The following is a 23,313-nucleotide window of genomic DNA, read 5'->3' as shown; positions in this document are numbered from 1 at the left end:
GCACTGTAGTACTTTGCATTCTGTAACTTTTACTGCTTTCTGGTTTTTACTCTCAGGTCAGATATCACTTATGTTTACTCTCTGCTCTGCTTGATGAATCATTCTCCAGCAAGTGGCTGTGAAATCTGTAATATGTATTCAGGAACATTAGAGAAATGTATTTTTGCTGTGAAAATGACAGAAGTGTCTGGCATTCTGTGTACAAAATTACTTTGTAGAGTTTCTGCTGGGCTAAAAAAAGTTACCTTCTGTTTCTTGCTTTTTTTCCTCTGTTGCTGTAATTATCCATATGTAGTTATTCCTTATCTATCTACTCTCAATTTTCTCCTCTCTCTCTTTCCTTCTTCTTGTCTTCCAGTTCTGGCTGTCCTAACCCCATTACTGCTCTGCTACTCTTAGAGTGTCACCTTCTCCCAGTATCTGTGCTTGGCCATCAGACACTATGAGGAGACTGGCTTTTCGAGGTGCTGGTTCTACTCTGGTAAATCTGGTAAATTATTGATTGGGTCTCCATTCCTCTGCCTTAGCCTTTTGTTTTGCTTTTTGCTGTTAATTATTCCTGCCTTATTCATCTCGTTTGTGTGCTTGGACCTGCCTCTGACATAACTGTTTTAGTGCAGTTACCTTGTGCTACCATACCTTGTAAATCAGCCGAGCAACACCAGCTTCCTGGAGGAAAATTCCTTGATCTGGTTGGAAAATGGTTATGGGCTGGGTTAGATGGATCTGTTCTGTCTCCAGCCTTTGAGATAGCCACAAATAAAGATATTTTTCTGATGCTGTCACTGGAAGTTGGGAAAGAGCCAACAGCTTGTTCCATAAATGACCGTAGTTGTTGCACGCTGGTTGTTCTTTTGTCACTGTTTGTGTTGGTAAATGGAAAGCTATGGCTGAAAGAGGGGGTGGCTTTTTCTGCTTCTCAGTGACTGAGCCATTCATCCTACACATAAAGTGGGAGTGGGAGGGCACAGGACGGTCCAGAACTTTTTTCCACTTGACAATAACACAAGGTATTCAGTAACCATTTTCATTTGTAATCTGTTTTCTTCCTGGTTTTGCTTGTTTGTCTGCATTTTTGTTTTGTTGGTCTGTTTTTTGTTTGGTTTTGTTTTTTTAGTTTGACATGGGATGATGTGCTTTCACACCAGAACTGAGCATGTGTTTCTGTACAGCTTTTTTGGTGAAAACAGTGGTTCTTGCTTAGTTACCATGCATGGGATGGGGTATCAAAATTTAGATAGTTGAAGAACATATTCTGGTAAGAGCTACTAAATTCATCCCATCACTGTGACCCTGAGAGTTTCTGACCTTGCTGCCATTGGTGACTATAAAACTGGGGGAACATTTTGACTTCCCTTTGCTCTTGGGAATTTCCCCAAAGCTGGGGTTTGGATCTGTGGTTTAACTGACCTGTAGTGTATAACACACATACATAACTCCTCCAGAGCCCTCCCAGAGGGTGTGGGTGCAGTGTCACGAGTTTAAGAACATGTCTCTTCATTATAGAAGAAGTTGGATTCCATGGGTTCCAAGAGGCGAAGAGCTACCTCACCTTCCAGCAGCGTCAGCGGAGGAGACTTCGACGATGCCCATCACTCCACAAACACACCAGGCCCAAGCAGGAAAAGGAGGAGACTTTCCAATCTCCCAACCGTAGATCCTGTTAGTACCTTCTTATTATCCAGCTTTTTTTCTTGGGGATACTGTCTCCTGTCTGGGATTGTGAAATGGGTGATCATATGGAACAGCGTGCACTGGTTCTCAATCTGTTCCTACCTCGGCTGAGCTTTGTTTCAGATCTCACTCAGCTTTGGTTTGGTCTTGTCTCCCCAGTTTCATCTTTTTCTTTCCTGTTCTGCTTTTGCTGCTTTGCTTTTTCTGCTGATGATTTTAGCAGATGGGAGGATGTTGGGGAAGGAGCTGGAATCATAATTTGCAGGAGTTGAGAGCTGTGTCTGCATAGCAGATGCAGAGAGGATAAGTGGGGAATAGCACAGGCAGTGATTGCTCAAGTGTACAAAGCTTCTGTGACGCCTCTGAGTTAGCAGTCTGATGGTAATTAATTGCAGGGCAGAAGAACCCCTGTTGTTTTCATAGATGGCTGTAACTTGGAGAGAATTGCACTGAATTCATTTACATTTTGCCTGTCTTACTTAGAATTAGCATTGAAATAAAGCTCCCTGGGTCCAAAAGATAAATGAAAATTGTGCATACGTGGCATACTTGTGGGAGGTGCTCCAGTCACATCTCACTTCTGCTTGAGAGCTGGGCATTGGCAGCTTGTCTTAACCTTTCTAAGCAGGATTTGGTTTGTTGCCTCCTTGAGACGTTGTCCTTTCTCCTGACTTCATTGCTGCTGCATTTCAGATTGCTGTATGCCATGAGCTCTACAACACCATCCGGGATTACAAGGATGAGCAGGGCAGGCTCCTCTGCGAGCTCTTCATCAGGGCACCGAAGCGAAGGTGAGGCCTCCAACCTGAGAGGGAGTCAGGGAGGAAGGTGGAAATTGAGAAATACTTCAGCATTAATTTGTGCAAAATCTAAGCTACACATGTCATAGTTTCACACCAGTGTTTGATCCACGTATTTGATCTCGTTATTCAGTGGGATGTGCTAACATTAGTGCCCTTTTCCAGGCAAAAAAGCCACTGAATTAATTTAAAATGTTTTTTGTGGCACCTTCCCAAGACATCTCTGCCTTTGATTATAAAATACTGTACATAAGTGGTGGAATGTAACACTTGGGGTATATCTTGGAGAGGTTAATAGAGGTGACCCTTGAAAAATGCAGTAGATAAGTAAGAGACTGAATTTTATCTTAAGCTCAGAAAACTGAGGATGATAACAGGACATATCTAAAGTAAGCTGACTAATGGACCACTGTGCAGATCTTTTAGCTGGAACAAAAATGCGTTGGAACTTTCTTTCTTTAGTCACAGACATGTACAAGCTTTAGTGCTGTGGTTTTGGTTTTACTCTTGGATTATAATGCCTGTTTTTGTCATTGCAACAGGAATCAGCCAGATTATTATGAAGTGGTCTCTCAGCCAATTGATTTAATGAAAATCCAACAAAAGCTAAAGATGGAGGAATATGATGATGTGAACGTGCTGACTGCTGATTTCCAGCTTCTCTTCAACAACGCAAAGGCTTACTATAAGGTGAGGAAAATACATGTAAAGGCTCAAATTTGTTGTGAAAGAGTAAAGATATGTTCAAATTCTTCCTTGGTTTGGCCAATAAACTTCAGTTTAGCCTGTATTACTAGTGAGAGAACAGCACACATTGCAGTTATTTGCATATATTTCCATCAGGTTGACTGTATCCTCCTCATTAGACATGCTACAACAGCAATTTCTCTGTGCAAAACTGTAAAGTAACGTGGGGAGGATCTTCTTGTAGTTTTCCAAAAGAGATCAAAAACAAAAATAGAGATGTAAACTGAGAAAAATATTCTTCTGTCAAAGCCTTCTCATTTTACAACACAGACTGTTTAACCTTTAGAAATAGAAAAAGATTTATTTTTTTTCCCCAAAAGGAAATGTTTATACATAACAACAAGCATCCAGTAGGAGTGTTGAATCCTTCTCTCCCATTTGCCACTTACTGAAGTGAAAAAAGGCACATTGATTGTCATGGTCAGCGATGATAAATTGTGAGTGCACATGACAATGGATTTCATCAAGGGTGCAACCCCCTGGCCATTCCCCCAAACTGTGTGTGTTTGTTTTATTTTACATGTTAATGTAAATGCTTTCATTGCAGTTTCCATAAGAAGGTGGGAAAAAATTGGATTTCTCTTGTTTAATGAAAGGCTACTTTAAATCCATAAAACTGAGATTGTAGGTAGTGACTGAGCTGATACAGCAAATCTAAACCCTCTGATATTCTCTTTCATGTATCTTTGACTTTGGAGATGATCTGAAATGATTTCTGAATAACTCAGCAGCCATAACCAGGTGATATTCAGAAAAGCAGGGCGTGTTTTGCTAATGTGTGTGTGTAGCTTTTTGAAAAACAGATTTATGGATTAATGCATTTGTACATTCTGCTTCCAGTGGAAAAACTACAAAGATTTCCAAATTCATTGTGTGCTCCTGGAGCTTTGCAAGGCACTCACCATGAAAAAGCCAACATGAATGGGTTTATATTTGAGGGAGAAGGACCTGATGGCAGGAAAGAATGAGCAGAGTTTTACAGAACGTGTGCTGCCTTTGCCTGCAGAGTGGGGGATTTGAAATTATGACTGCATCATAAAAATCCTGAATGTAGAATAGAAACAGGTGGCCATTATTCTGGGATGAAGGAGTGCTGAAGTTTCTGGATATAGTTATGGAGTTGTGAGCTGGAGGGGTGGCACACAAACATAACCTTTTCTCATCTTTTCCCTTACCCACACAGCTCCGTGGCACGTGTGAACCAGGGACAGGGAGTCATTGCCAAGGGTTTTACTGCAGCAGGGGGGTTCTTGGCAGTGCTGGAGCAGAACAGAAACCTTTGGGGTTTTGGCATCACAGTTCAAGCCTCACACTTGTGAGCATCTTGCATTAATACAGAAGGAGTATTAATGTGGAGCAGAACACCCTTAAAATGTGCTGCTCGTAACCAACACCTGCTCTGAGGTGCTGAGGATATTTAAGATTAAGAGCAGTTCTCATGCTGGTTTCTCATTTGTGTTACAAGCTGTCAGAGGCTGAGAGGGTGAAGTAAGAAGGGTGTAATCAGCAGTAATAAGGTGACATATCAGCAGGAGTACCTGAAATAGAGCTTAAATGACAGAGGAAAGGGAAAGAAAAATAAATGAGTTGAAAAGCTCTCTTTGTTCTGGGTGGTGTTCTGAAGCAGTGATGTTAATAGGCACGTGCTTGCCTGCCACTACCAACTCTGTACTTACAGAGGGTAATTTTCTGAGTAATTCTTTTAGCTCTTCCAAAACGTGCAGCTGGAGGTGTACCCAGCTGGGAGCATGTTGTCAAGTTTGTTAGAATTTCCCAGTTAATGCTGAGTGTAAATCATTGCAGTGCTTTCAGAGATATTGGCACGTTTATTGGCAGTCTTCTGGACAAGTTAATTTTTAAGTACCACACAGTGGCAGCAGTATTGGCTTAAATCACATTTTTAACTGATACTCACTCTGTTTTAAATACTGGTGATGTTGTGCTTCAGCAAACCTTAGTGATTTCTCCAGATTCATCTAATTGGCTTATCCATGCCTCAATCCAGGTAATTTTATTGCTAAAAGTTTTCTGAAGACTTAGATGCTTTGGAGTGATAGGAGTTATATTTTCTAGTGCTTTTTGCGATTCTTAACTTCTTTGTTGAGGAATGAGTGAAGCAGGAACTTCCCAGGTTTTCTGTTGCTTACTAACTGCATTTAATACCTTTCAGCAAATAATTTATAAGTTTCCTTCAGATGAGAGCAATCTGAATTGTACCTAGAATGTTTGGTTTGGTTTTGCAGCCCGATTCTCCTGAGTATAAAGCTGCCTGCAAGCTCTGGGAGCTCTACCTGCGCACAAAAAACGAGTTTGTGCAGAAAGGTGATGCTGAGGAGGAAGATGATGACGAGGAAGGGCACGACAATCAAGCAAATTCGGAATTGGTAAGTGTGGGCATGACAGCTGCAGGTGGGGGAGGCCGTGGCTGTGTGTGTCAGCTGAGTCTGAGAGGGTGAAAAAGCATTGAGTGGTATTTTCATCGTTAAATTACACCCCAAAGGGTATTTCTTATGCAAGCATTGGGATGTGTGTTTTATTCTGCTTAGCAAAAGCAAAAAGCACTGGAGTTTTCTGATATGGATAAAGCCTGGTTCTGGTTCAGCTGAAATAATATGATGTGTTCTCGATACTGGGCCAACACTGAGCCTTGTTGCAGGCAAGCCTTCCATCTGATGACATCATTTTCCAGCAAGTGTCCCATTCAGTTAGTGCAGCTGTTCCTGGAGGGGTTTACAAGCCAGATAGGATGAGAGGAAGTTTGGGCTTGTCTGGACTGTGTCATGTTGGGATTCACATTTTCACTGACAGTGTGATGTGTGTCTGACAGTCTGCAGTGTAAACCTGAAATTAAAGTTTGCTGTCCTGTTTTCCCTAAACACATAAACGATGTTGTCTTCAAAAGTTGCATCCATGTTTTGTAGCTGATTTTTTCTGTGTTTGAACTTTCAATTCCTATATATCAGTGCAATTTGAAGCATTCCACTGTGGCTGCTATTAGAACTTCTTGTGACATCATTTCTTACATTAGTCATCTCCAGGTTACCTGAAGGAAATTCTTGAACAGCTTCTTGAAGCTGTAGCTGTTGCCACAAACCCATCAGGGCGCCTCATAAGTGAACTGTTTCAGAAACTTCCCTCTAAAGTGGTGAGTATTTCAGTAACATCGCTGTGATCTGAGTTGGAAACTTGGCTATATTTATAATTGGTGTTATATTCTGTGATGGCCTCACTCAGGATGCAGTTCTTTGGTTCTATCTCATCACTGACAAACTCCAGCTGTTGGGAGAACTTCCCTCCCTTCTTTATTCCTACCCATCAGGGCTTACCCTGTTCTGCCACTTTAGGGAACTGTTGTTGTGGGGGTTTTTGGATGCAGAGTTTTTAACTTTTTAAATATGTCTGATTCCACTGTTCTGTGGTGAAAAAGTTTTAACCAGCAGAATAAACACTCTGAAGACCATCACCATGTGTTTGACTTTCAGTCAGAACTGCTCCTTTAGGTCAGGTTGTTGATGAATTACAATTCCTTGTGTGTGCCTTATGACCTGGCTTGTCCCAGCTGAAGCCTAGTGCCCTGTCTGTGAAGTTTACACTGTCCTGATCAGCAGTTCTCCTGTGAGCTGTTGGAACCACAGCTTTGTGACTCTTTATAGTAATACAAACCTAATTCTTGTTTTCCAGCAATATCCAGATTATTATGCAATAATAAAGGAACCCATAGATCTCAAAACTATTGCCCAAAGGATACAGGTACAGCATGAACATATTAATATATCAGACCTGTGTAACAATGAGCATCCTAAAATTGTTAGAAGTCAGAATTCAGGGTGGTGGGGAAGGGAATGTGTTTTTCTCCTGCTGTTAAAAAATCTGCACACTGTGCTGATTTAATCTGTCCTGGGTTAGGAGAAGTAGCTGTGTGGAAGATCAAGCCTTGTAAACTGTGGTGGGCTGGCACTGAGCCGGAATATTTTGGGTCCCTTGATGTTTAGTGGTTTAAAGCAGTTCCTTGGCAAGTGCTGCTAATGTGAAACACTGAAGTACTGGGGCTTGGTCGTGCATTATCATCACCTCCTTTTGTTCTAGTGCTATAAATAGATGGTTTGTACTGTTGCATTTTTCATCTTACTTCTCCAGTAATTTGAAGGTTTGTTCTGTAATTTTAGCATTTTGTGTAGTAGTGAGGGAAAGGACATAGAGTGATTGAACTAGAGAATAAAGATAAACCAGCATTTTGTCAGAACTCTTCCAAATTAAGATAATATGGTCTATTAAGTATTTTTTCAGTCTTTTACTTAGCATTCATAAGCTTTATAAGGACTTAGCCTGTGTGTATGTTACTTTCTTTTTTTGATTACTTTTTCCAGATACTGATCTGTCCTCTTTATAAATACATTATCATTTTCCTGTAAACATTCCCCTTATTCTATATGAACTCCCTTTGCTTTTCACTGTTGACTTAGTTCTGATGCTGTCTGAACGTTGCCACTTTAACCAGTCCTGGTTTCTGTTGTGTAGAATGGAACTTACAAAAGCATTCATGCAATGGCCAAGGACATAGATCTTCTGGCAAAGAATGCCAAAACCTACAATGAGCCTGGATCACAAGTATTCAAGGTTGGTTTCAATTCACAGTTTGAGTTCAGATTTTTGCTGCTTTCTGTGCTGATTGAGCCATTAATGAATCTTTAGCATAAGGCTCACAAGACTCTTTGCATGTTGTGAAAATAGCTATTAGTGGCTTTTTCTTTTGTATATTGCTTTTAGTAGAATTGGGGTACATGCAACTTTTTTTTTTTTTCCCCTGAGTTACATGACTTTTTCCAGTTAAATTTTATCTTGGGATATGAATGACACGACTTCTTTGGCCGAGTGGAGGATCCCTGTTCTTGTGGTTGAAGTCAAAGTGGCTGAAACGACAATTTCAAGTGTCAGGGGCAGTGCTGAGCTGGGACCTCTTTGCACACTGCAGGAACTGTCTGTGATTGGCATCATAAGGTCCAAAAGCAGAGTCCTGCCTCCTTTGTTCTGTGAGCTGGGAGAACAATGGCTTTGTGACAAGTTTATGGGAATGCACAGATTGTTTTCGTTTTCCAGCTATGTCCAGATTATTATGCAATAAGAAAGGAGCCCACAGATCTTAGAACTATTGCCCAGAGATCCTCTCCCTTTTAGCCATGTTTTTGTGACCAAATTGCACCTCCTGTCTTTTCCATACCGAGTTCAGCAGCGTTTGATGTTCAGACTGTCACTTTGCTGTCTCCATGTACTCTGCAAGAGAGAATTGCAGTGGCAAAGGGTTCCTTTGTGTGCTCTGGTTCTAAGGGCATTTTAGCAAGAGACCTTGTGCATGCAGAGCACTGTTACGTAAGTGGCTCTTGGACTGTCCCAACTGCTCTTGTGTCTGGATTGTAGTTTCAGTTCCTGGTGGGATTACTCACACTTGGAACCCCACTCAGAACTGCCATCCCTGTTTTGTGAGCTGTTACTCTTGGAATGCAGTCCCTGGGTGTAGAATGAGAGGGAACAGGCATTGTCAGCCTTGGTGCTGGTGGTAACTCTTTGATTGCAAAGGCACAGATTTTATTTTTCCTGTTTAGTTCTCCGTGGTATTTTTGTATATTTGCAAATTGTAGATTTTTTTTTAACTAGATGACAAAAAAACCAGCTCTAAGCTCCTCAGCTGTTCTATTCAGTTTTTTAAGGCCACTGTAAAATGAGTGTGGGTGTATTTCAGGCAGACTTTGTTCTTTTGCTTCATTTCTCATGCAGAATTGTTTTATATCTAAGTGTAAAAACACCTTCATTTTTGTTTTAGATTTTTAGATAGATGAATATACCTGATTATAACGTTCTTCACTTTCAGCATTAAACAAAAAACCTCTTTTAATTGACAGGATGCAAATGCTATTAAAAAGATATTTAACATGAAAAAGGCTGAAATTGAACACAGTGAGTTGGCCAAGTCAAGCCTCCGAATCAGGTACTGCAAATAAAGAGTTCTTTCTGTAATCTCATCTAAACACCTCTATAGACATTCCCTTAATTTTGCTGTGGAGAATATCGTGGGAAATAATTGCTTGGAAACTCAGTTTATTGTTGTTTGCCAAGTTATAAATTACAGGTTTTGGAAGGAAGCTTTTTCACTGAATTACTGCTGTGGTGAAATATTTCTGTGATGTGCTTGATTATAGAAAATATTGTCACTGGCTCTTTTAGAACTTAAGCTGTGGCCAACTTCCACCATGTGGTTGTAAGTCAATACCAGAAAAGGAGTAGTGAGGAACAAGGGGCTTTGTTTGATGAAAAATGCTGGATATTCTTCAGGCTTGTTAGGAGCTGACACACAAGAGCTCACAGTTAATTAGGTAGGGGCAAAAATCTAGGAACAGGACCTTGGGCAAAAGATATTTGGAGGGAAATCCACATTATATAAACTCATTTGAGAAGTGATTAGTAGCTCTAAGAAGAGCCACAGGACACTGAACATCTGGACTTATTGTCAGTGAAATGTAGATTTGGTCCTGAACAGACAGGTATAAAACACTGTTGACAGCTCTATTTGTTTCTTGGAATGGTTTTATTTAGGAAACAACATTTTCTTCCTGTCAAAGTTCGTGCAGAGAAGGGATGCAGTCATTATAAATGTTTCTCATCTGAAATGCAATTAGATTTCTTCTTATATAAACTTTTTACTTACGAGTAGCATCAAAAGTCGGTTTAGATATTATTTGCCAGTATAAGCCGTGCCATTTATATAAACAAAAGTAAAGTCAAGTCTTGCAAGTCATTCAGGGAGTTGTGAAGCTCTTACAAGGTGGAATATCTTTATGTATTTGAGCTGTTTACTGCTTTCTGGTGCTGGAAAACAGCTGCTGACATTTCCTGCAAAGGTTTGTATGGTACAACTGGAGACCCTTATTTAACTGCCTCCTTACTTAACTGAAAGGTAGTTTAATTTATTTTTGTGTAGGTGGTGTCAGTATTAAAAGTGTTGCCTGGGATTGTTATGTGTGAAAGAAGTGGAAGTGACCTGATTGATTTTTGCTGTTTGGTATTTTTTGAGAGGTGTTTGTTCTGGTTGGTTTGTTCAGCATCAGCTTCCTTCCCATGGTTGGGTGAATCACTGTTGGAGCATATAAAAATATGAAAGCAGAAATACTATTAGGGAGTAATTCCTGACGTATATTTTAGTAATTTTCCTTCTTAAATGTGTGTGTAGTGCCAGAAGACCTTGATTGTACAGACACTGAACATACATGTTTGCTTTGCATTAACAGAATTACATAAAGACACAGAGGTTTCCTATTTAAATTGTGATTTGATTTTATTTTTCTCACTGTATTGGCCACTGATGAAGCTCAGGGTGTCATATTTAATTTTAAGGCTTAACCATTTTTCTTCAAAATAAAGCTGATTGTATAAGAAGGGATGACAGATAAATCACACTGATATTTGTTAGTTGAATTCCTCTCTTGCACTGCCAACCCATTTCCACTTCTCAGCTCCCTTGTTCTGGATGTTTTGTCATGTACTGTGTTCTCAATAGAAATCCTGAAGTCATCTGTCAGAACAATTGACAGCTCCCTTCTTTGTTTCTCTAACTTGGGGAAAAAAAGAAGGCCTGAAGCGGGCTGCAATAACATTGGGCTGCATGCAAAAAAAATGGAGATGAGAGTAAAAGTATCATGGAAACCAGACCTGCTCTTCTGTATTTCACTGGTTGCTTTTTTTTATTGAACCATTATTCTTTTTTGTTTTTGTCCTGAATCAGCTTCACAAAATCATTATTTTTCATTTAAATTCCCGAATGTTTAATTGTCTTAAAGAAGAGTTCTCCTTTACCTGTTGCTGATTTCAGTAAAATTCCCTCATAAACTCACTTCAAGTTAATTTCCTGTATTTTTCTTTGCAATTTACCTCTGTTATTCTTTGTCATTGATGGATCAAACTCAAATTCATCACAGTGCTACTAACCTAAGTTGTGTATGTTGCCCCTGTGTCAAGTCATGTTTTTCACTGCCGAGCTCATTGTCTCCTTTGTTGTACTGAACTGCTCTTTGTGGGTGCATTTAACTGTCCTCCCTTAAATCAAGTGGCAAAATTCATTTGCTTGGCAATATGCCCTGCCAGCCAACCTGACAGTGACTTTAAAACTTAATCCAACCCGGTTGGACCTGTATGATGAGCTTTATCTGGGTGCTGAGGAACATTTTGTTGGCTGCTTCCACTGCTATTTAGGCTGAGCTGTGTGTACAGCTATTAATGCTTGAGCTAAACCCTCCTCTGCCTTTATAAACAAAATCCACATTAATGCTGGAGCACTGAATGAATCCCAGTATTATTTAACTTTCAGCTTCAAAACACACCCGTCTCTGGACTTTTTGGCTGATCTACCAAAGTGATTCTGTAAAAAGCTTTTTCCTTTGCTGCATCTTTTCATGGGTCTAAGGTGGGCCTGTTTTTTTTTCCCTCCCCCTTTCCTTGGCTTGTCTCTTCTGCCTTAAGGACTGCATCAAATTTGGCTGCTTCCAAGCTGACAGGTCCTTCCTCACAGGGTAAAGGCAGTGTTGGGGATGAGAGAAATTCTTCTAACAAATATTATCGGTAAGTAAACTGTGCACTTGGAGGAAAAGCTGGCTCGTCGTCATGTGGAAATACCACGTTATGTTTGGTTGGGTTTTTGTTGTTGCTGTTGAGAGTCCTCTTCACTGTTGACTCAGATACTTCTGAGATTCAAATGTATCAGTCAAATACCTATTAAGTGTGATTTAATAAGTTGCTTTGCTGTAGTTACTCTTCCGTATTTGGCATTTTATTTAACGTTTCGAAGCACCTGTTGTGAAATACTCTGTATGCAGTCATTTCCTCAGAAATACTGTTCTGTTAGAGGAACAGCATGCTAAGCTCCATTACAAAATAAAGAAGGCAAAAAACCCATGGAAATGTGCTGTAAACCTAGAAAAAATATATTTGGAGACTAAAAAGAAATAATAGTAAGGACTAAATAATTAAGGGGTGGATGGTGGAAACCAATGAAGCCTGTAAGATGGAAGTTTTGCATGCAATGGGATGCATTTATGGCAAACTTCCTGAGTGGACTGGAGGCTTTCTAGTCTGTTCTTTTAATCATCAGCTGAGAATTTTGGTACCTAGCAGATGTCTCCTGGTCGGTCTCTGGGTTATTGTCCTGAAACAGTGCTGCTCCTGGCTAATTCCCTGGCTGTGTGCTCTGGAGCCGTGGCTGAACACAGGGCTCTTTAAGGAATTGGGCATCTGTACGGACTTGGTGGCACTTTCAGCAGCTGTCCTGGTTTTGGGACAGGGTTAATTCTCTTCCTTGTACCCGGTCCAGTGCCGTGCTTTGGATTAGGATGAGAATAATGTTGATAACACACTGATGTTTTAGTTATTGCTGAGTGAGAGGAATGTCCAGTACTTGATCCACACTGACTGATGGGTGGTGGTAAATGCTCTGTGGGGCTGCAGCAATCAAAACTGGCAGCACAGAGGTGAAACAACCTGGAGCTGCTCAGTTAGGGCAAGATGTTGTTGCTCAGGTAGAGAACCTGGCTGTGAAAGAACAGCATGTAGATAGTCATGTACCCGAGAGCTGGGCCACTGGAGAACAGCAGAGCAGCCAGTGGGTGGGTCAGGATGCTGGGGCTGGAGTGGCTCAGGTGGGTCTGGACCAGCAGTGTGAAGGGGAATTCCTTACAGCTCCGTGGGCCCGTGGCACCTCAGGCCATCAGGGAAGAACTGCAACATAGAGTGGCTTGTGATAAGGTGTGGACTTACCTGCCATGTCAGTGGTGTTCCAATAAAAATCACCAGGTCAATGAAGAAGGATTTCTGATGAAAGGAGACAAAAGTGCAGCTCTGACAGAACCAGAAGTGGCTGCAGCAGCAGCAGCTCAGCACCACTCAGCAGCTCCTGCCCCGAGGGACTGCAGGGGCAGGTGGAGCCCAGAGTCATGCACAGATGTTTAGAGGGATGGCCCCTAGGCTGAGGGAATGCTATCTGTGTGTACATCAGAAGACAAGAAAGTCTATTTTGGGAAGTGGGGGACCTGCACTCTCACCACAGTGACCCGTCTGCTTTTGCCCAGGCTTCACTTTGCTCCCCCAGGACAAGGCTGAGCCCTGGAGGTGCCGTGGGCCTGGTAAGGAGGCAGAGAATGTGAGGCACAGCCTGCAGTGTGGGTGTGAAATGCTGTGCCCCGGGTTTGGGACAGAAGAGGGGCAGGGAGGGACACTGAGGAAGTGTTTGTGGGACCAGAGCCAGCGTGGACACCGATTTACTGCACTCAGGAAACAGAGGAAGGTGGTTCATGAACAGGCACAGTGTGTGCTGAAAATGCCTGAGGTGGGGATGGGGAATGGGAGGAGACAGCGTATATAGCTTAGAGCATGCTGAATTCCTTCCTGGGGACAAATGCATATAAACCAGGATCAAATAACTTGCCATCCCCTTTCTCCCAATTAAATCCCAATTAATCAAATACTCAAGTACACAAAATAGGACAGAAGACAGCAGGCTGGAGCTCAGTTTTCTGACTTGTTTGATGGACCAGTTCTTAAAATGGAGACAGACAGGGTTGGTAACAGTTTCTCTTGTAAAAGGCTCCAGCCTTTTCTTTGATATCATGGCTGTATTTCTGGTCATGGAGTCATGAGCTTCATTTGTTTGCTTACACTCTCTGGGTGGCTGTTAATGGTAAACATGATAACCCTGTCATTTTTTTTCCATTTTAATTTCTTTTATTCATTTTTTAAAATTTCTTCCTTTACTTTTTCATAGTAACAAAAGATCAGCCCAAGGGGATCGTTTATCAGCAATAACCATGGCACTGCAATATGGATCCGAAAGTGATGAGGATGCAGCTTTGGCAGGTAGGAACTGAAATGTAGTTTCTCTGTTTTCTTTAATTAAAATGTTCAGGATAAGCACATCTGTAGGGCTCCTGATACATTCAAATATATTTATTTCATAAATATTTTGCACTCGGTGTGTAATTCCTTTGAATCACAAGGGTAGGCCAAACTTGCTGGCACGTTTTGAATTTTGTGTGTGTTTCCAAGTATGCTTACCCAAGCTTTAGGAAACTTGCTTTATTTTATTCCTTCTGATGTGGAACAGGAGATACTGGAAAAGGCATTGAATGTTTGTGCAGTAAAGGACTGACAGTGCTACAACTGTTTTTGTACATATATTGTACAATAGTTTTATTTTTTGTGTACATTATTTCTGCGTGGAAGTTGAATGATGCATCTCTTCAATATATATTTTTGGGGCTTTTATTTCACACCTGGTAATTGAGCTGTACTCCCCACTGTTTTCTAGTGGGTGGATATGCTGTAGAACCTTTTTAGATTTCAGATCTTGCTGCAAGCAAGAGCATTTTTGTTCCTGGTTAGCCCAGAGCTGAGTTACTGCTTCAGAGCAGCTGCTTTCTGGGGCGGTGTGTGAGGAGTATTCATTAGCTGGGTTCAGTGTGATTGCTTCCTGTGACTTCTTTCAAATTGTAATTCTGTTTTACATCTTTGTGATTTAAATCCTGGGAGTGATTTAACGACTTTCAGGTGCCACCTTTCCTCTGGACATTATTGGCATGTTCATGGGGCCTCTCTCTGCATCTGAGACTTTTACCTTGCTGTTGTTGAAGCTCTCCTGTCCCTGTTGCATTCACCTGGGAGGATAAGTCAATTTTTTTGGCAGACCTGTCACCCTTAATGTTTTCTGTCCCTCCAACATAGGACTTGGACATCCCTATGCTTTCAGTCTCTAAATGACAAGGATTTTTATTTAAATCAAGTGGTACTTTTGTTAATTGCTCTGTTTCATCTTTTTTCCTTCCTCTAACACTTGTTAAAAGAAATGAGAGCTGGGCTGCATGGCTGGACATAAACAGAACTTTCTCCTTGATACAGAGAACTGAATCTTTCTGAGCTTCTTTGGCTCTAGCAGTTGCCTGAGCAATGAGAAACATCTGTTTCCAACTGAGAGTTTATCCTCACAGTTGCAGATGATGTCTTTGGGTGAGGGAGCTTGTAGAAGATTCCCATCTCCAGTGTACTGGGATGTGAGCAGCTCCTGCAGCTCCCTCGCTCTTCTTTGGAAGTCTGTAAAGGCAGGCACAGCTGGTCATCATGTGTTACCTGTTAATATGTATTTAATTTTGTAAACAGAGATATTTTATTTATTACTGTATTATTTAGAGATGTTTTAAGGCTGGATGCTGCTGTTGGTTTTATTAACAACTATCTGCAGTTAGACTGGGAGCATTCATTGTTGTTCAGGTGCTTTGGGACCACAGAGGAGACAAATCACTCACTGAGTAAAGACTGATTTTCTTTCTTGTACATTCAAGTACTCTCCCATCTCTCTGCCCTCTCTGTGCCTCACAGTTGAGCCAGAGCACATGTATGTGATAAATGCATTTAAATCTGATAACAAGGCTCACTTCCAGCTGTAAATTGGATGGCTTCCTGCTTTTTCTTCTCCATTATGAAACCACCCCTGCATTAGGAGACAGGCACCGTGGTATGGAGGGAACAGCAGGACATGCATTTTGTTGGGGGCTGTTGAGTGGCATACACTTTGTGGTTATGTTTTTGGAGGGTTTTTTGGCTGGATCTGCCAACTGTAGTTGTGGTAACAGCAGCATGAAAAGGAAGTAGGAGATAACTGGAAGGGAAATAACTCTCCTCTGCCACCATGTGCTTGCTGGGGATATGGGACCTGGTGCTTCTGCATATGAAAGAATGTACAGTATTCCAGTAGATTGTTTGTTCCATGGCAAAAATAAGGCTTTTTCTGTGTTCTGGTCTGAAAATACATTCTTTATTGGTTCTTAAGATAACAGGTTTCATACTAGGAGAACACTTATTTTCTGAATATGTAAGAATGTGTAATGTTTGACTCATCTTTTTTAAAGAACATACACATAATGAAAATGTTAATGACTGTATTACAGGATTACATAAACACCTTCCCTATAGTGCCTCTTTCATTTACTTAGATTTTTTTCTTTAGGGAATGCCTTGTGTTCCACTTTTAATACAAAGGAAGTACCTTTCTCATTTAGGGTATTGAACTGCTTTGTTGCTGGCTGCCACATATTAGAGTACAGCAAAATACTCCACTGGTTTCTGATTTTTTCTCTTTCATAAATCCAAGTTATTCTGCTTTTTCTGTTCTGTTTCTTCCATTTTGCTGGAGCACTCAGAATTGAACAATTGGAGTAAACAAAACAAATGGTTTGAATAAACCAAATCATAATCCGTTTTTGACACTTTATCTGACAGCAGTCTCCTAACTGTGAGCACACATCTGCACAGTCAGGTAGAGGCAAACACTGTGCTACCTCCTGTGTTGTGTTTTACCTGAGTTACTCTGTCCATCTTCATTACATGGTGTGACTCTTGAGGTTGGTCCTGTCCAGGGCCAGAAGTTTTAACTCCCTGATCCCTGTGGGTCCCCTCCAGCATGGCATATTCTGTGATTCTGTGGTTACATCAGCTGATGCCTCTTGGTGTTTTAGCTTTGCCTCTGAGTGCTCTGGTCGGCCCCATGTGTGCTGCCCTGACACAGGTCTGCAGTGTCACACTGACAGAGGGCATTTTTTCATTCCTGTTGTGTTTCTCTTGCCCATGTAGTGTTTCTCTTATTCTATCTGCAGTAAATATTAGCTCCTCATAGCATTGCTTTCATTCATCCTAATCCTGAAGCAAGATAACTAGGAAAGTTTGCTATAAAATTTGCACATGAATTTTATGCTAATCATGTAATCATTCTAATATATTTATTTCTTCTTCATTTGCTGCATATATTAGAGTGCACCTTCAGGCTTTAGCATCAGGTTTTGTCTGCTAAACTTCACAATTTTGCATTGAGCTGTGATTAATAAGGTCTAAAGATTGTAACACCTAGATAAAAAGAGCCTTTTTTTTTTGTCTGTTTGAGGCTCATTAGATATATTTGTTGTGCCCTTTTCAGAGGTATGAACCTGACTGCCACAGAGTGGCTGAACAGCCTCCATTGAGGGACTGCCTTTTCTTCTGGTTCAGACCTTTAGCCACCAAAAACCCCGCTCAGATTGTCCTGCTGAGTTTGCCATTTCCCCTTTGTCTCTGTGCAGCTGCTGCTCGCTATGAGGAGGGGGAGTCTGAAGCTGAGAGCATCACCTCCTTCATGGACACCTCTAATCCTCTTTATCAGCTTTACGACACAGTCAGGAGTTGCCGAAATAATCAGGGCCAGCTCATCTCTGAACCCTTTTTCCACTTGCCCTCCAAGAAAAAATATCCGGATTATTATCAGCAAATTAAAACGCCGATTTCACTGCAGCAGATCAGGTAAGAAAACAGATTGCAAACTACATCTGGTGGGAAACTGTTTTCTCTGCAGAGTCCTCTGCTATGGTCAGGCTGTCATTACCTAAGGCATTATGTGCACCATCTTTCCTCTCCACCTGATTGCTGCTTGTCTCAACTCACTCTGCATCAGTCCTTTGATCATTTATAGGTGGCTGCTGTTGGGTTTATTTTCTGTGGAGTTTCATTTGTAATGGGCCTGAAAGCTGCCATATCAATAATTCTGAAGGCCACCTGTGCAGCAGAGGTGAAAGCTTCTGTAAACCCCCATTTTTCTCTTTCCTTGACCATGATGGCTTGATTACCTCTTACTGCCATTTGTTTTAAATTAATATTCTTCAGCAATGTGAACTGTAGAAAGATAGTTGCAATTACATTCCTTTCGTCTGGGTCACTGTGTGACTGTGGAGAATAATTATCTTCATTCATGGTGTAGCTGTTCTGGACTGAAATAAGCAGTTCATCATTTATAAACCTGTGAACCATGGAAGGTTGATCAGCTGCCAGAGCACAGCTGTCAGATTAAAACCCTGAGTGAAGAGAAGTGAGCAATATCGTTCTTTAGTGGCCCAAGATAGGCTGATGTGAGGGATGCTCAGGGTCCTGAGCACCATTAAGAGTCTTTGATGGTGCTGACCAGCCTTGGGTGGCCCAGACCTCCTGCCCAGTGGCTACTGGGGCTGCAGTCCCTGCCAGAGCTGCACCTCAGGAGTGCTGGCCCTTCATCCTCAGTTGGTGAGTGCTGAATCCTTCCACTGTTCCTGTGCTTGTAATACACAGGTCTGTAAGTTGTGTTTATACCATAATATGATCTGCTGGACTTGGTGTAATTGTTGATTAAGCAGTGTCTTCGTTAAATCAGAAGCTAACAAAGCTGCTTTTTGTTTTCCTAACTTGTTGGAGGGTGTTTTGCAGTGCTGGGGAGCAGTTCTGGAGCTGCCACGCTGGTTAGCTTGTCCATCAGTGGCTCTGAAGCATTTTTTCTTATGTCTTAGCACAGCTGTTGGCTTGGCAAAGAAAGTGTCTTGCCTTGATTGAAGCACAAAATGTACTTGATGGGGAAAAAAAAGGTAGAAATTGAGAAAAATCATTGACAGTTGTCAGGAAGCTTTTTGTCTGGATGTGCTTAAAAGTATTGGCTCAAATAACATATCAACAGATTTAACTGGGAGACACTTTTCCATTAAAAATATCCTTGCTATCAGTGATAGAACAAATAACTTGCCATGGAGAGGCAGCTGCATTTCTGCTTCCCTTACAGCGTGGGCAGATTGCAGTATGAGCAGTACAGGAATTCCATGCCAGTGCATGAAGAACTGTAGAGAAAAATGACTTGACTTGTTGCCTGAGAACTTAGAAAATAAAAAGGAACAGACAGGCTTCTTAGAAATAATGTTTGAGGCTCACAAGTCAGAGCACAATGTTTATAGTAGTCCAACTTCTTTCTGCAGATTCTGAAATTCAGCTGTTTTTTAAATTACTGTGTAATCTTCAGTTCTTGCTGTACCTGGAAAGCCTTGGTTCGTGCCTGTGCAGGGAAATGATGTGTTACAGGGAAAACTGAAGCTGGCATGGCTGTACTGCCACTCACTAGGGGTGGAGGGGTGTTTTTTTGTGGTGCTGTTTTTTGGGGTTTGTGGGTTTGTGGTTTTATGACATGTACATATGAAGAGCATATCTTCTGTTCCCAGATGGGGACAGAAAAGTTGAGTGTTCCAGTGAAAAGTTGAAGGAGTTGGAGTCAGGCCTACCCTTCCTGTCTCATACCTGTTTGGCTTTGGCACCTGGCTGCCTGAGCTGTCCTTCCAGGGTGAGCTGGGAAATGTGTGGCTGCTGCAAATTGTACAGCTAGTCATATATTGCAGGGGGTTTTGTGTGTGATAAATGCAGGGAAAAGACTTAAAAATAATACATGATTTCTAGAGGGAGCATGTGAGTATGTTTTGGTTTAATGAGATGTACACTTTACCCATCCCAGCCTCTCAGTCCCTTCAGGAGTGTTGTGAACCTCAGTCGTTTGAGCTGAGTGCTGGTCCCCAGCTGTTCTTCCTGGATGTGGGAGGGAATCCTGCTGATGGCTTTAGTTGTTTCCTAAATTCCTCCTGACTTGCTCTTTACAGAGTCCCAGAATAGCCGGGGCTGGAAGGGAGAGCACCCAGCTGTGGCTGAGTCACCCAGAGCCAGGTGCCCAGTGAGGTTTTGGGTGTCTCCACAGATGGAGGCTCCACATCCTCCCAGGGCAACCAGTGCCAGTGTCTGAACACCCTGACAGTAAAACCACTTGTGTTCAGCTGAAATTTCCAGTGTTTCCATTTGTTCCCCTCACCTCTTGCCCAGTCAGTGGGCACAGCTGAGGTGAGCCTGGCTCCCCCTTCATTCCCTTCACACACTGGTGAGAATTCCCTGCCTTAATCAGGCAAGAAAATCCTGACAGGCATGAATGAAAAAGAAAAGCAGGAAGCTGTGAAGGCCATGACTTTCATGTGTGGAAAAATGCCTGGTGTGGAGGTCACTTTGCAAACACTTTGCCGGGGAAAAGTCATTCTGAAATGACAAATAGCCCCAGGAATAGTTGGATAATGATGCAGGAGAATGTGTTCAGTACCCAGTACACAGGAACTGTGCTCCTTATTAAATTTTACAGCATTAGGAAGTGTGATCCCTAAAGCAGGTGAGTCAGGCTCTTTTATAGCAGAGGAAGGTGTGCCAGGGAGGAATTCCCTGGCAGCAGCTCAGGCACTGAAATGGGTACCTTCATTGGCACATCCTGGTGTCTTGTGCTCCAGAAAACCGGGGTTATGGTTGTGGTTTAAAAATGTGCAGGGATCCAGTGTGAAACACGGTTGGGTTTGTGTGGCATCTGCTGTTTGGGGCATTAAAATGCATTTTCCTAATGAGCATGCCACTTTCTGGTTAATGATGTGCCACACAGGAATGTAAATGGTACATTTCCCTGCACTGGGGTGTGTTGAGGTTCTTCCAAAAAGGTGAGATTTGTTGGAGGTTCTTGTTGCTTTTGGGTTAGTTATTAATTACTCGAGTAGAGCTTATAGTAAATGTCATCACCTGGTCAAACATATTTTGCCATTTAATTTAACCAGTTTTAGTAAGATGGCAAATGAAGGAGTGGGACTCACCTTGAAGTAATGGAGCTGCTGCCTGGGTTAAAGTCTGGAGGGTTTATAGAGAACTTCTTTATTTCTGTTTGCTTAATTTATGAAAGAGCCAATCAGAAAAATGTTCTCTACAGAGACAATGATGTCTCTAGTATTTAGAATACACTGTAATTTTTCACTATACCTGAAATTTTGCAGTTCTTTCATTCCTTTTGTCACTTGATATTTGTTGACTATTGCATAATTTTAAATCATCTATCTGCATATCCAGTTTTCCCACCTTAACAAGTGCTTTCAGTGCCTATTGTACAAAAGGCCTTTACAACATCACAGGTTCAAGTAAACAGTGTTCCCAGTGTATTTATAAGACTGTCATCCTCAGGAGGACATTTGTCAAATGCCTCTTTTCATCCCACACATTCTTTGTTAATGGATTAGTTTTTTTCCTGGAGAGGCAGGACCAGCACTCCACAATTTCTAAAGAAAAGAAAATAAGTTACATAACTGTTTTTAACCATGGTTTGAATTGTTTCTGTAGGAAATTTTTAGGCACAGTGTGTGTCTAATAAGATGCATCTTTTGATAAAATGGAGAGAGCATCTCTCTCATCATCAGTTCTTTCAGATATTCCACCTGGAAGAGCTGATGAGTTTCCAACAGACCTTTTAGGGAGATGAGTGCCAGTTTACTGTGTTTTTTTTTTTAATTACTCTTCTGATTTTGACCAAATTAAATGTTATGCCAGTGTTGTTCTGGGCTTAGTGGCCTTATGAATCTGTAACCTACCTTTTAAACTGTCTCTCCTCATTTCACAAACATCATTTCATTTAAAAGGTTATTGTCCCAAGTTTTAGTCATGTTTTCAGGTACAGTTGTGTCACTGTCAATCATTTGACAGAAATTTCTCATAGTTTCTAGTATATAAATTTAATTTGTATTACATTGGCAGTGACTTTCTGTAGACCTATGGATTTGGTTAATTTTAACCTCACTTTGGTAACTAAACCGAAGTTTATAAAATCCTTTCCTTCCAAGATTGGTCAGATGGATCATTAAAAATTTATTGTGAAGCTGCATTTTATACTCTGATTCCAGAAAAGTCACGATACTGGAGTTTGACTGTAATTAAATCTATTCAAAGCATTCTGTGAATAACCTTTTTCATTAATCATCCTGTTGTTTGCTGATGCAGTGAAGAGGATGGTAAGGGAGGAGGTTCTTTGCAGACAGACAGGCACAAAAGTGATCCTGTCCTGTGCATTTTTCATTCTTCACAGCTGTGGTTGGGAGTTGTCAGTCCTTCCAAACCATATGGATTTTTTAGTCTGGATTTTTCCTTTAGTTGTGGAGCCTTGGATGAACCCAGCTGTGATTGCAGGTGGTTTGCTTACAGTCAGCTGGCCTGCACCTTGATTGTAGGGATGAACAAATGGTGGGAGGCACAAGCTTGGACTAAAAGGTTTTATATTAAATTGGTGTTGTGGTGGTGATGATGATGCTCCATCAGGCAGGTTCACCTTCAGCCAGCTGCTGCAGAACCCAGAGTGGATTTGAAGGTGTGGAACTGGTGGATGTGCCAGGCAGGCAGGGGGAGAGGGAGCTGTGGAGGAGGATGAGTGGGCTTTGGGGTTTGTGTTGTTGTAGATTAATGTTTTCTGCCGTGTGCAGTGAAGCGTTGGAAGGTTTAAAAAAAGAACTTTTAGCACATATGCAAGGAAATACAACAAACCACATTAAGATTTTGGCAAACAGTGCACTGGTTCCTGTGTTTAGCCTATGAAAAATGACTTTGTTGTTGTTGTTAGTCCTCTTCTAACTGTTTTCACATGATGTACACTTTGCAAGTAGCACCAGTCAGCAACCAGGAGATTTTTTAAGAGAAGGGAAAAATTGGAGGGGGTAGCATGAGAGGTGCTGGGCACTTTTGGGTCTCCCAGAATGTGAGTGGGATTGATGTGGTGTTTGTGTCTATGTGAGCTGACCTGGCATCATACCCAGGGCCTCAGGTCAGGGCTGAGGGTACTGGAGTGGTCCCAGCAGGTTGTGCTGCTGCATCATCTGTAACATCTCATCTGAGTAGGAAAACAAGACTTCAATCTCCACAACTTCCAAAATCACTGAAACCATCCTTTAGGAGGAGATATGTTTCCCTAATATGGTTGAATTGGAAGATGTGACTGGAACATCAGGAAAAACACATTCCTGTAATTGGAGCTCTTTGGGTACTGATTTGTCCTGAAAATGAATACGTTAAAAAACTGTTTTGCGCTGTGTAACTTGTGCAATATCTGATTGGTGTTTCTCTTTGGCAGAACCAAGCTGAAGAACCACGAATATGAAACTTTAGATCAGCTGGAGGCTGATCTGAATTTGATGTTTGAAAATGCCAAGCGCTACAATGTTCCCAATTCTGCCATCTATAAAAGAGTCCTGAAAATGCAGCAGGTTATGCAGGTATGGGGAGTCAAAAGGATATGACTTCACGTGTCAATTTATTTCTCTAATGAATATTTTTCCAAACTAATTTTTAACTAGACCTGTGCTTGCAGGAGTATTTTCTTGCTTAGGGGGAGGTATGGGAATGAAGAGAATCACGGAGT

The 23,313-nt window shown here is 41.5% G+C and overlaps 1 protein-coding gene across 1 annotated transcript in view; it reads left to right on the top strand.

Annotated features, from left to right (window-relative positions):
* PBRM1 (polybromo 1) overlaps positions 1–23,313 on the top strand; it is a 56,602-nt gene that overhangs the window by 2,035 nt on the left and 31,254 nt on the right. The window contains 13 exon segments of the mRNA XM_050312678.1: positions 359–481; positions 1,507–1,662; positions 2,368–2,465; positions 3,017–3,164; positions 5,465–5,605; positions 6,250–6,366; positions 6,903–6,971; positions 7,740–7,838; positions 9,119–9,204; positions 11,730–11,828; positions 14,023–14,114; positions 17,363–17,579; positions 23,026–23,167. Of these exon segments, the coding sequence (XP_050168635.1) occupies positions 443–481; positions 1,507–1,662; positions 2,368–2,465; positions 3,017–3,164; positions 5,465–5,605; positions 6,250–6,366; positions 6,903–6,971; positions 7,740–7,838; positions 9,119–9,204; positions 11,730–11,828; positions 14,023–14,114; positions 17,363–17,579; positions 23,026–23,167 (1,503 nt within the window). The 5' untranslated portion in view covers positions 359–442.

Source organism: Myiozetetes cayanensis, unplaced genomic scaffold, assembly GCF_022539395.1.
Source record: "Myiozetetes cayanensis isolate MyiCay16 unplaced genomic scaffold, myiCay2020 scf18, whole genome shotgun sequence".
Classification (NCBI taxonomy): domain Eukaryota; kingdom Metazoa; phylum Chordata; class Aves; order Passeriformes; family Tyrannidae; genus Myiozetetes; species Myiozetetes cayanensis.
The sequence above is the reverse complement of the archived record's forward strand: the minus strand, read 5'-3'. Positions and strand labels throughout refer to the sequence as shown.